Source organism: Gobio gobio (assembly GCF_949357685.1).
Source record: "Gobio gobio genome assembly, chromosome: 13".
NCBI lineage: Eukaryota > Metazoa > Chordata > Actinopteri > Cypriniformes > Gobionidae > Gobio > Gobio gobio.
In genome coordinates, this window is record NC_137106.1 from 48,334,099 (window position 1) to 48,346,809 (window position 12,711).

The 12,711-nt window shown below is 37.1% G+C and overlaps 1 protein-coding gene across 2 annotated transcripts in view; it reads left to right on the forward strand.

The window, feature by feature from the left end:
• Nucleotides 1-12,711, forward strand: part of aqr (aquarius intron-binding spliceosomal factor) — a 113,695-nt gene that overhangs the window by 62,088 nt on the left and 38,896 nt on the right. For both annotated transcript variants that reach the window (XM_079833216.1, XM_079833217.1), the window contains 2 exons: nucleotides 62-197; nucleotides 7,868-8,077. In XM_079833216.1, coding sequence (XP_079689342.1) covers nucleotides 62-197; nucleotides 7,868-8,077 — 346 coding nt within the window. The remainder of the gene's footprint in view (nucleotides 1-61; nucleotides 198-7,867; nucleotides 8,078-12,711) is intronic.

The following is a 12,711-nucleotide window of genomic DNA, read 5'->3' on the forward strand; positions in this document are numbered from 1 at the left end:
TGTTCTGGACCGCATGATGCAGTTGTCTGGAGTATTAACGGCCCTCTCCTCTGTGTGTCAGGTATGGAAGAGTGAACTATGTGCTGTCCCGACGTCTCGAGCTCCTGCGAGAGGTGGCGCGTCTGCAGGAGAGTCTAGATGTGCCCGGTGACGTTTCCTACACATGTGAGACCGCTGGACACTTCTACCTCTACCAGGTACCCATCACTCCCCTCCCAACATGATCTGCTTCCTTTGGACTTAACTAACTTAAAACTAGCGGAGCATTGAAAGTAATAGTAGTAGTGTTAATTGTGCAAGCATAATTTCATTCGTCTTTTGTATAAGAGAGGTCATTTTAATTCTTCATTTATTTTAATTCTACATTTCAACGTTAACACTGTTACCACATTATTTGCTCCCTGCAAGTAAATAAAAAGCAACCTTACATGAAATGGTGGCAAACAGGAAGTGAAAAAAGCAAATAAATCATATAAATCCAAGATGAATGAAATGAGAGATTTGAATTGGGATCTTGATAGAGAGGAACAGGCAAAATATCAGCTCAACTCTCAATACTTAAAATCATTTAAAATCAGAGAAATCAAGCATTACTATAAGCTGATGTCAGGTAAGTGGTCGACTGAAAGTGATTTTTTTTTTGTTATCTGATGGTGCTATCTTAGAGAGCAGGGCGGCTGATATATACAGTAGTGGTCAAAAGTGATGTCCAGCCTAGAACAATTGACATCTTTGACATCCAATGAGTGCATATCTGGCACAAAATTTGTGTGTGTGAAGGGTGTAATTGCCGCCTCCACTAGTTCTCCCGCACTATTGGATCAGAGAACTGTCAATCTGACGATTCCTATATGCCATTGGATCAGAGTACTGTCAAAAAGTTTGCATATACCGTTTGCGTTTGGAGCGCTCAACAACACCATTAGATCAAAGAGCTCGGTCAATGCTTTGGCAAGGTAAGACTTTTTAAACCATACAATAAAGCTAAATTCAAAACAAAGGGCAATTATAAAAACAGTTACAGTTAAAAGTGCACACATCTGTGTTTGGTGAGGGCAGTATTTGTGGCAGTCGAGAAATCACGCTGTGAAGTGGGCAGATCGCATTGCTCGGTGTGTATGTTAGAGGCAAAATATAACTACACACTCGCTTCAGCATTTCATGAAGCTTTCTACTCTTGCACCTCCAAAAGTTTTTTGCGCCACTGCATTGTTAAAAGAATCAGTGTGTTTTGTAATTATCCCATAAAAAACTTAAACGGCACATTTAAAAATGGTATAATAAAATGTGCTAATTCACAACATTAATACATCCTTTATTAAATAACTTTGTTGAATTTAACGCCTCTTTACGGATGGTGTTGTATGCTGAATCGATTCATTTAGTTCTAATAGTGCTAAATGCAAGTCACGTTATTTAAAGGGGAAGTTAAGCGTCAATGAGTAACAAAAACTCCACTGAATCAGTATTTTTTCTTGATGTGAAATGTAATAATTATGTAGTTATGTCTGAGAATTTCTTAGCAACTAGGGATTGCATATATATATATATATATATATATATATATATATATATATATATATATATATATATATATATATATATATATATATATATATATATATATATATATATATATATATATATATATATATATATATATATATATATATATATATATATATATATATATATATATATATATATATATATATATATATATATATATATATATATATATTAGGCCTATGGGCTATACAGGCATCTGGCTTCACAATGGTATTACTGCTATTAATTGTAATCCTTATTAACAAATATATACAAATATAGTTTGGTATGTATGTATTTATTAATTAATACCAGTAATACCAATGTTGCTTTTTAAAATTTGACTGGGGGCACCAAGGATTTCGCCTAGGGAGTCAAAATGGCTAGAAAAGGCCCTGCTCGATATGGATTACTCTAACACCCAATCATACAGCAGAAATAAACGCGACAACAGCCAGTCAGCGTGCAGCTTTTAACTTGCACATCAAAGTACACGGTCTACTGACAAAGAAAACTATTTTTCAGCTATTTTTCAGCCGATTCGACATGTTGAATCGGCGTCGGCGCTTGTCGGTCAGTCGGGCCATCTGATCGTTCTGATTGGCTGTTCTGCTAGCGAACCAGTGCACGAGAAAAAAACACAGAAGTGAGCGTCTGTGGTGAGCGAGATTGAGGTGCTTTGTTCATATAGGGTGTACAGGGTAGCTCTTCCGGTTTTTCCGCTTTAAATAACGAAAACTGCCACCAGTTGGTGCGAAAAGCTATTTCCTCTTACGCAGGTGCAGAACGGACGTGCTACTTGGCCGTCCGATGCCGCGCGTCTGCTGGGTGTGTCAGGGCAACTTTGGACCCAGACGCCGCCGGTGTGAGCCAACTCTGCTTTTGTCACTACTAGATGGTTGGCGTCGTTTTGGTGTTCCTTGCTTTAGGTGTCTTACCTTACGGACATTGCAGTTTATTGCTCTGTTCACACCTGCAGTCCTCATGCCTCCCGCAGCAGAACTATGGCATGTTCACACAGCTGATCATGGACCCTGAGTCAGTAGAAAGGGCTCTTTAGTGTCCTAAGTTATTAGCCCATGATTTACGCACCCTCAAGCCATCCTAGGTGTATATGACTTTCCTCTTTCTGATGAACACAATCACGGTTATATTAATAAATATACTGGGTCTTCCAAGCTTTATAATGGCAGTGATGGGGTCCATTGAGTTTGAAGCGCAAAAAAGCACATCCATCCCTCATAAATGTCCTCCACAACGCTCAGGGGGTTAATAAAGGCCTTCTGAAGCGAATCGAATGTGCTTTTTTTGAGCTTCAAGCTCAATGAACCCCATCACTGCCATTATAAAGCTCGGAAACATCAGGATATTTATTAATATAACTCTGATTGTGTTCACCAGAAAGAAGAAAGTCATATACACCAAGGATGGCTTGAGGGTGAGTAAATCATGGGCTAATTTTTTTATTTTAAAGTGAACTTACTCAAAAAAAAAAATCATTACCTTTAGCATTGAATGATAATATTTCAAAGCGCTTTCTAGCATTCCAGTAAATGCAGCTAATTTCATTGTAAAGCATCTGTGTGAAAACGTGAGGATCTGTGGAGAAAAACAAGAGATTCTTGGTGCATTCCAGTGAATTATTAATGGGATATATTGTAAATTAAATCGGGAGAGCAGACCACAAATGCACAGTACATGTTGTCCTTTTTCATACTGTTAACGGCAGAACACAAGAAAAGGGCAGTAACTGAAAGAGATCTTGCCATAGATATTCCTGTTGAAACACGTCACATTAAAATACCAAGCCTTTACGTTATTCTTCTGATGCCTGAAAATAGAACATGGTGGACATGTTACGGACATGAGGAACATGATACAACTCATTCAGTCAAACTGACAGGTGAGGATTATTGGTAGCACAACCTTAAGATTTGAAATGATTTGTTTTTGTCTGAACTTCACCAAATCGGAAGTGCCTCCCATTATGTAAAACGCAGTAGGTTTTTTAGGAAAAAGGTGGATAAGATAGATAAGATGAGATTTAATAGATTATTCAGCAACTGTTTTCATTGAAGAACCAGGATTCCCAGAGTCTTGTAGAACCTGGATGTATGTCGTAGCCTAAGGGTGTGTTCACACTTGGCATGTTCGGATGGATTAAAACGAACCCTGGTGCGATTGCTCTATCATTTGAATAAGTGTGAACGCAGCCATCCCTTGGTGCGTACCAAACAAGATGAACCAAGGCTAGGCATGGCGCGAAATATACATTATAAAAGACGACTTATCAGGTTGTGAACGTATCCCTATGCCTTTAGGTTAGGTAGCTTAATGTTCGGTGTTAAAATGCCAATGTGAACGCTAAGTTGACCAGGATTTTTTTTTTTTTTTTTTTGTCCAACCAAATGAACCAAAGTGTGAACACACCCTTTTGAGAGCTACTTTTTAAAAATGAAAGTGGCAGAGAGCTACTCATGTTATACACAGGGTTCCCGCAGGGTCTTAAAGGGGGGGTAAAACACTCAGTTTCTGTCAATCTCATGTAAATCTTGAGTACCTATAGAGTAGTATTGCATCCTTCATATCTCAGAAAAGTCTTTAGTTTTATTATATTTATAAAAGAAAGATACGCTGTACCAAGTCTTTCCGAAATAAACAGAATGGCTGGAGGCGTGTCGTGTGGGCGGAGCTAAAGAGCCTCGAGCGTCTGAAAGCTGTGACATCCTTAAACGTGGAAAAGAAAACGTTATCCTAATTAAACCATGGCTATCAATAAGATTCAACCACACGTATATGATCCAGAATATGATCCGGAGGCTGAAATTGAACAGGACTACAACAACAGGACGTTGTAGTACATTCCGCATTTCCTTTTATTTATTGCGTGATATAGGTCTTAAAGGACACGACAACTTTTTGGGACTTTAGCTTATTCACCGTATCCCCCAGAGTTAGATAAGTTCATAGATACCATTCTCATCTCCGTGCCATAACTCTGTCTGACGCACCAATCGCTAGCCTAGCTTAGCACAAAGACTGGAGGTAAACAGCTCCAGCTAGCCTACTGCTCAATAAGTGACAAAATAATGCCAACATTTTCCTATTTACATGTTGTGATGTGTATAGTTACATCGTGTACTAAGACCGATGGAAAATGAAAAGTTGTGATTTTCTAGACCGATATGGCTAGGAACTATTCTCTCATTATAGGAATAATAGGTTATTTTGGTTATAAATAGGTTTATTTTGTCACTTATTGAGCAGTAGGCTAGCTGGAGCCATTAACCTCCAGTCTTTGTGCTAAGCTAGGCTAGCGGTGGGTGTGTCAGACAGAGTTATGGCACAGAGATGAGAATGGTATGTATGGACTTATCTAACTCTGGGGGATACGGTGAATAAGCTAAAGTCCCAAAAAGTCTGCGTGTTCCTTTAAATATAATTCATAATGGTCTTGAAAAGTCTTAAATTTGACTGTATACAACACTTAAATCTCTTAAATAATGTATCTTAATTCTCATATTAACAACTATCCAAACTGTTTTACATCTAAAAGAGTTTTTGTAGGCCTATATGCGTCACTCTTTAATGTCACAGAAAATAACAGAATCAGAGAATACAGTTCTTCATGGAAAATAGTACTTTGTATATTATACTGTAAAAACGCATTACTATAGTTGATTTTATAGTGCATCATAACTAGAGATAAAACAGTATGAGAATTTTATTTCACGATTATAGTGACCAAAATGATCACGTTATCACCGTAACATTAAAATTTGCTGGAAATGTTAAAAAAGTTTTATGTTGAAAACCAACAAATATAATTAGCAGCATTATGCTCTTTTTGTTTGCATAAACATTAAAATAATAACATTAAACATTATGTTTTTGTGTCTTACTACATAACATGTTATCAACTAACATGTACTACAAGAGTTAAATAAAGTTTTGACCAAAAAAAGTTTGATAAAATCATCAAACTAATGTCATTTTATCGGCTCCATAAACAAAGCTACCTTATTGTCCGAAGTTCATTCTCCATCCGTGTTTTAAAGTCAACATTTATGTGAGGCCGCATGAATTCGCTCCAAGGATCGGTAGCGAAACGTGGTGAAGGCCGCACGCGTTCAGTGTTTCAGCTGGAAGAATGGATTTGATTATAATATTCTTTATCTGACTCCATTTATCATAATTGTCGCATTTAGAAGAGAATGCCAACTGGTTGTTTGATCATTTATATTTGATAGTTAATCATACATTTAATCGTTCCGTTTTAACCCTTTGTTGCAATTATACCGTTCCACATTGGAGATAGTTAATAATTACAGATTAATTCAGAAAGGATCAAAAATTTAACAATTTATTAACAATCAAGTAAATGTAAAATGTCAATTACATAATAGACAGAAATCTCTTTTAAAAGGAAACACAAATTCTAATTATGGTTACACTTAAAATAGTTTCAAATAGATGTTAACATAAACCCTTAATTATACTCGGTAGGTCTCTGCCTAGAATGTTACCTGTGAGATAGAGGGAGAGAAAGAGAGAGAGAGAGAGCTAAAGAGCAGCTCTCTCTAGAGAAAGCCAGAGCATCCAAAAGAGAGCGAGCTACAGTTGAAATCCTCTTTTATCCTCTTCCCTGATGTCACCAAACTCAAAAATGACTCTTTCAAAACTGACCAATCAGACCAAACCGTAAGATGTTTGAAAGTAACCAATTAGACAAAACTTCCCCCATTGAATCAAAGGTGTAAAAACCTTTTTGCCATCCAGCCATTCTTTTGTTCTTCTAACTCCAACTGGCCCTTCCGATGGCGTTAAGGGGGAGGGGGTTGAGTCAATTTCAATATCTTGATCACGACGATGGCTGCTAACAGGAAAGCAGATGATTTTGTTCTATTTCAAATATCTTTGATTATTTTCCACCTTACATTTACATTCCGGCCTGATTTCCAAACTGGTCTAAACAAAAAAGGCAGACAGGCTGAATTAAATTATAAATCCACTCTCTGTCAGTAGGTGGCGCTTATGGAACAGCAAACATAGAGCAGTCTCTGTAAACACGCTTATAAACGTTACTTTATAAGGCGTTACACAGACGGAAGATGAAAAGCAGATGCCATCGAAGGGTTCGTCCTTAGAGATGCATTCAAATAATGAATTCACCAATTTCTATCAGCAATCTGCCTTCCGCCATGTTTTCACACGGAACAAACCCAAATGCTGTGTCTCTATAAAACTCCTGCTAACTTTGCTTAATCTCGCTTGGTTGAAACCTTGATGTCCTGTTTTTTTTTCCATATTCTCTCATTATAGGAATAATAGGTTATTTTGGTTATAAATAGGTTTATTTTGTCACTTATTGAGCAGTAGGCTAGCTGGAGCCATTAACCTCCAGTCTTTGTGCTAAGCTAGGCTAGCGGTGGGTGTGTCAGACAGAGTTATGGCACAGAGATGAGCTAGCCTACTGCTCAATAAGTGACAAAATAAACCTATTTATAACCAAAATAACCTATTATTCCTATAATGAGAGAATATGGAAAAAAAAAACAGGACATCAAGGTTTCAACCAAGCGAGATTAAGCAAAGTTAGCTTAATCTCGCTTGGTTGAAACCTTGATGTCCTGTTTTTTTTTTCCATATTTTTGGTTGTTTTGCTGTTTCTGTTCTGTTTTTTCTGTATTGTAATTACATATGCATGAAAAATTATAACCTCACGGCCGATATGTCAAACTTGTGTTGGAGAGGTGGGACAGCTGTCTATATTAGCTCACTCTGATTGGATGAAAAGTGCGTCTACCTCCAATCAGGCCACGGGCTATTGGTAGCTCGCGAGCGACGTGTTGTAGACCCCTGACGTAAGAGTTATTTCTAGACCTTGGAAATTCATGTAAATTTAATCAAATCTTTTTTAACATGAATAAACATTTACATTGTTCTAGTTATGTCAAGCTCTCTAAACTTATCCTTAAGTTTTGAAAGCAAAACTAGGGCTAGCAGGCCTTCGAATATTGTTGCGGATGGGTAGCACTGGCACACATGCAGCGGTTTCTCACAGGCCTGCTTTCATTTGTGTTTGTCTTATCGCTCTCTGTGGTTCGACCCATCCCGCTGTGGTTGGTAGATTCATATCAGCACCTCGGGGGATCCGTACGGGCCATTAGCTCAGATCACAGAGATTACACGTGTTGCACTAATTAAGTGTGGATTGCGACAAGGCTGTTTGTCCATTGATGCGCTGTTAATGAGTTCTGCCCATGAAATCCTCAGGCGCTGATCTTATCTGTCTGTCTGTCTGTATCTCTTGTCGTAGATAATGTCTCGTTGGGAGGAGTACATGAGTAAAGTGAAGCCAAAGCCCAGCCGAGAGGTGCAGGTGGAGGACGTGGCGTCGCACTTCCCCTTCCATAAGTACTTCTCCAATGCTCCTCAGCCGGTGTTCAAAGGCCAGTCCTACCAGGAGGACATGGACATCGCTGAGGGCTGCTACCGCCACATCCGCAAGATCTTCACCCAGCTAGAGGTAGGGCTGCAATAGAGCTAACATTATATTATTAATTGTGTTTAGATGCTTTTTAGGAGGGCTGGGTATTGACACAAATTTCACAATTCGATTCGATTTCGATTCACAAGCTTTCGATTCAATTCAATATTGATTATTTTGGATATGTATCAGGTATATAATACATGGAAAAATTTCTCAAAGAAAACTCATTTCTGAAATATGTTGTAAACTATGGGAGTCAGTTGATACTACATTAGCCTACTAATATTGAAGGTAAAAATTGACGGATCTGATACAAACACTTAAATGACACTAAATTATGTTTTTTTTATATATAATAATTATATATAAGTTATACTATTAACTTTACAATTACATAATCATAATTCTACTCCAATTAGTTTTTTTTAAATATAAACTAGGGCTGTCAAAAGATTAATCGCATCCAAAATAAAAGTTTGTGTTTACTAATATATGTGTGTGTACTCTGTTAATTATTATTTATATATAAATACACACACATTCATGTATATATTTAAGAAATATTTGCATGTATATACTGTATATACATTTATATAATCTATAATATATATAAATATAAATGTTTTATATATAAAAATAAAATTTTTATCTTAAATATATACATGCTTGTGTGTGTAATTATAATTATAAATAATAATTAACAGAGTACACACACATATATTAGTAAACACAAACTTTTATTTTGGATGCAATAAATCGCGATTAATCTTTTGACAGCCCTAAAAACATTTAAAGGGTGGCTGTCATAAAAACTTGCCGGATTTATTAAATATTGAAGAACATTGACAATGAATATCCTATGTAATGGTGCATATAATTAGCAAAATGCTCCTCTTTAGAGTTAATTTTTCTATCTGACTAACGAGTTTATGGACACTGGATATGGTTTTTCTGAGGTAAATGTGACGTTATGTGACATTGTTTACTTGTAAGCCGTTTTACTGACGTCTTTCTGCGGTTGAAACACTGATTGAGCGATTCTGTGACATGATACGGATTTCAGTAAGTTGTCCTGTATCTTTTAACACACTTTCAGAAGCTCATTCGTGTTTATTTCGCGCTGTTACTGGTATTAAGGCGGAAGAGAAGATCCGTTCATGTTTGCTCCGCGCTGCTGGTTCTCTTGAGCTGAGCTGAGCCAGAGCGATCTCATGCCTCAACGCCAAAACGGTATTTATGTTTTTGAATTTCGTAAAAAAAAAATAATAATAGACTAATCGATTCTTGGGATTTAAGAATCAATATTGTTGTGTAAAAGTGAGAATCGGTTAAAATTGAGAAATCTATATTTTTTACCCAGCCCTACTTTTTAGCTTTTTATCCTACACTGTACATAGATGTATGAATAATCACTTGCCTCACGATTCAATTCGATCATAAAACGATATGAAATTATATATTTTTCACTTAAAACCTTCGGAACGGTGTGGAAAATTATAAAATTGGTCTCTTTTGGTGTAGCGGAGCACACTCGTTCAAATGATACCCATATTGGCCATTCCGGGAGTCGGCCATTTTGAATTTTGTCATAAATTGCTGTATTTTATGAACGCAGTACCGTATCATTACGAAACTCGGAATGTGCCGTCAGGACTGTGAATGTACTCAAATAGTTTTAGAACAGCGCCACCAAAATTTATAATGAAATTTTAAAAAAAAAAGATAGCTTTTGATTCATTTTGCCAATTTTTTTAATGAAACTGGTCTAATTATACTGTAATGTTGAATGGTTATAATTAATGGCTAAAATTGAGGAGAAAAATCCATATAATATAGACTTTACTGGTATCTGTGATGCTGGTCTTCATTCATAGTGCTTAGTAAAAAGATGACATTAAACAAATATCTAAAATATTAAGCCTTTGTTGTTTTATATATATTTTGTATACATTATTTTGGAGAAACTCAATGTGAAAGTATAACAATATGAAAATGTATTCACTTTAATGTTAGGTGCGATTTAATTATGAAAAAAATTTGATTAAAAAAAAATCATAATAAATATTGATTAACAATATGAATTATAATACATATATTTTAAAGACAGTTACACCATCCTGCATCTTATGAATGCAAGAATGTGTCTTGTATGAACACAGTCATAATTTTGACTGCCTGCATTAAGTCTGATCCATTTTGCAGGTGATTCTGGCAGATCAGTTTGAAAAAAGTGTGGTATAAATCATTTAATAAATAAATCATATTTAATGTAGTCCCGCCCCTTACTATAACCATGAGTTTCAACCATAGACTGTAAAAAAATATGGATGTAGTGTTTTTTTGGCAAAGAGGCGGAACGCAGATTTCGGTGCCTCATTTCAGTGCCACTTAAGTTCAAACGTGCTTTTGCGCTTTGGGAGCCAGAGACAGACGCGCTCATCGCTCGCCACATATCACAACTATTCAGTGTTTTCAACCACATCATGTTTATTGTAGCTTTCAGACATTTAAATGCTCATAAGTACTAGCAAAAAAACACACTGATGTCTATGGAAGCGGCAATAACACTCCTTTCAGACAGTTATAATTTGACTACGTGTTTTATTCACATCTGATACACATTATATAGTAACTATATAGTTTACTCTATTCTTCTCCCAGTTCAGCGCTCACTTACTTTCATGTATTTCGTGGATAAGTTACGTGATGTAAATCCGACAGATCCGATTCTGTGAGGCGCAAACTCACATGGCGCCGCCCATGTCAATCAGAATATCAGATAGTTCATGATATGGTTAACACGTTTGTGAATATTTTGAATAAAAAATAAAACACGAAATAAACCCGATACAGCCGAGCTGTCATACAGCGCTATTTGGGATGCTGTGTCACGTGAGAAGCATGCCGCGTCGCCATGGAAACAATAAGGCGATGCATTCTAAAATATTTAGCCAGAGAATATGGTCATGTTTCAAAAATGAAGCTGGTTTATAGCAGACCAAGAATACAGACTCTGCTGTTATTACTGTAATTTAGTGTTAAATTAGGCCTGTTGTAGTTGGGTGAGGTGGCTTAGGTTTTACTGTGAATTTGTTAAGTAAATTGTGTTTTGTACTTTAATCTTTAAATAAATGGTTATATTTAAATAATAAAAAAAAATCTATAAAGAGCCATTCTTTAATGTTATCCACTCTTTTTATGGCTCTTTTTTTTTTTTTATATCGGTTTGGCACCGGTATCGAAAAAACCCCAAGCGATACCCAACCCTAGGCGGGACGTGGGTGGAGCTGAGATGTCAGGTTGCTGAAACCACGCCCACCTAGCTCAACCATAGCGGCAATCCACCTGTCACTCAAAGGGGCCACGCCCTTAATTATGCAGAACTTTAAGGCTTTATATAATGTAAACGAATGAGTTATAAAAAAATTCAACCCCCTCACAGTCGTCATGAAGGGCAAAATTAGCCATATAGACCAAAACCACTTTTTGTACCAGGCTGTAAATATATATTTTTTCTGCTATAAAGTTGGACATTTTAACTTGGAAAATGTTGAGCCTGTCTCAAGTGGCCAGTCGATGAATTGCAGTTTAAGTCACTTCCGTGTTGGATTTAAGAGAGACCGCGGGAGGTTGCCGCTTGGTTTCAACACATCAACCAGGCTTCGCCCCTTTATTCTGCGTATGGATTATTGAAATGAGGAATATTCTGACGAGTTGGTTCCCAGAAGAAAACTCAAGACTACACTGGAGGCGTTTCAGGAGTTCAGAAACACTGACACTGATATAGCGAGGAACTCCCGCCGGAGGGACTCAAACAGCAACATCACACACTAAAGAAAGATGAACATGAGGAAAAAAGCAGAATAGGCCGTCTTTAAATACATAGTTTGCCCATGTCTGTGAACAGAGTGTGGTGTAAGCTCGAGGTTTGTTCATCCATGAAGATAAATCCATCAATAATTATCTCCCTCTCCTCCTTTAAGGCCCATTATTCTGGGATGCCCCTTCTTTGATGTTGATTTCTCTTCCTTTCATCCTTTGTGTTCATCTGCTGACAACAAAGACGCGTTGCTGTAATAAAGTTGTGCGTCATCATAGCCACAATGCTGCAATGCATGTGTGTGTTTGAGTCCGTCTGGGCATCACTGTCCCTCAACCGTCACCGATGAAGGCTCAGGGTTAAAAAAATGCCCTCATCAATATTGAATGCTTTGATGGGTTTAATATTAATGCAGAAGCGCATCAAATATTCATTTCCCAATGGACACCATCCTGAAAATATCCAGCTGTGTTGTCCTCTCTTCACTGTACAGATCTGAGACACTATTGAACAGAAACGGATACGCAATATCGGAGTGTGCCGCCCACGGTGAGACGAAACCAAAGATGCTGTTTCTAACAAATGACAGGAAGTAGGAAGAAACACAATCTCCCCTGCTGGATGTTCAAACGCCAACCTCACCTTGTGAAATTCAGTCAGTTAAAATATTGTGGTGGTGACTCTTACATTTGAACCTGATAAAGCCTGCTGTGGGATTATGAATGTACGATGTATGAATAACACTCAAGATTGTACAAGCAACTTGTACTTGATTATCCAGACATCGTTATATAGAAAAATCACGAGAATCAAATATGATCATTAGGCTTTGAGGAAGGGTTATTAGTTC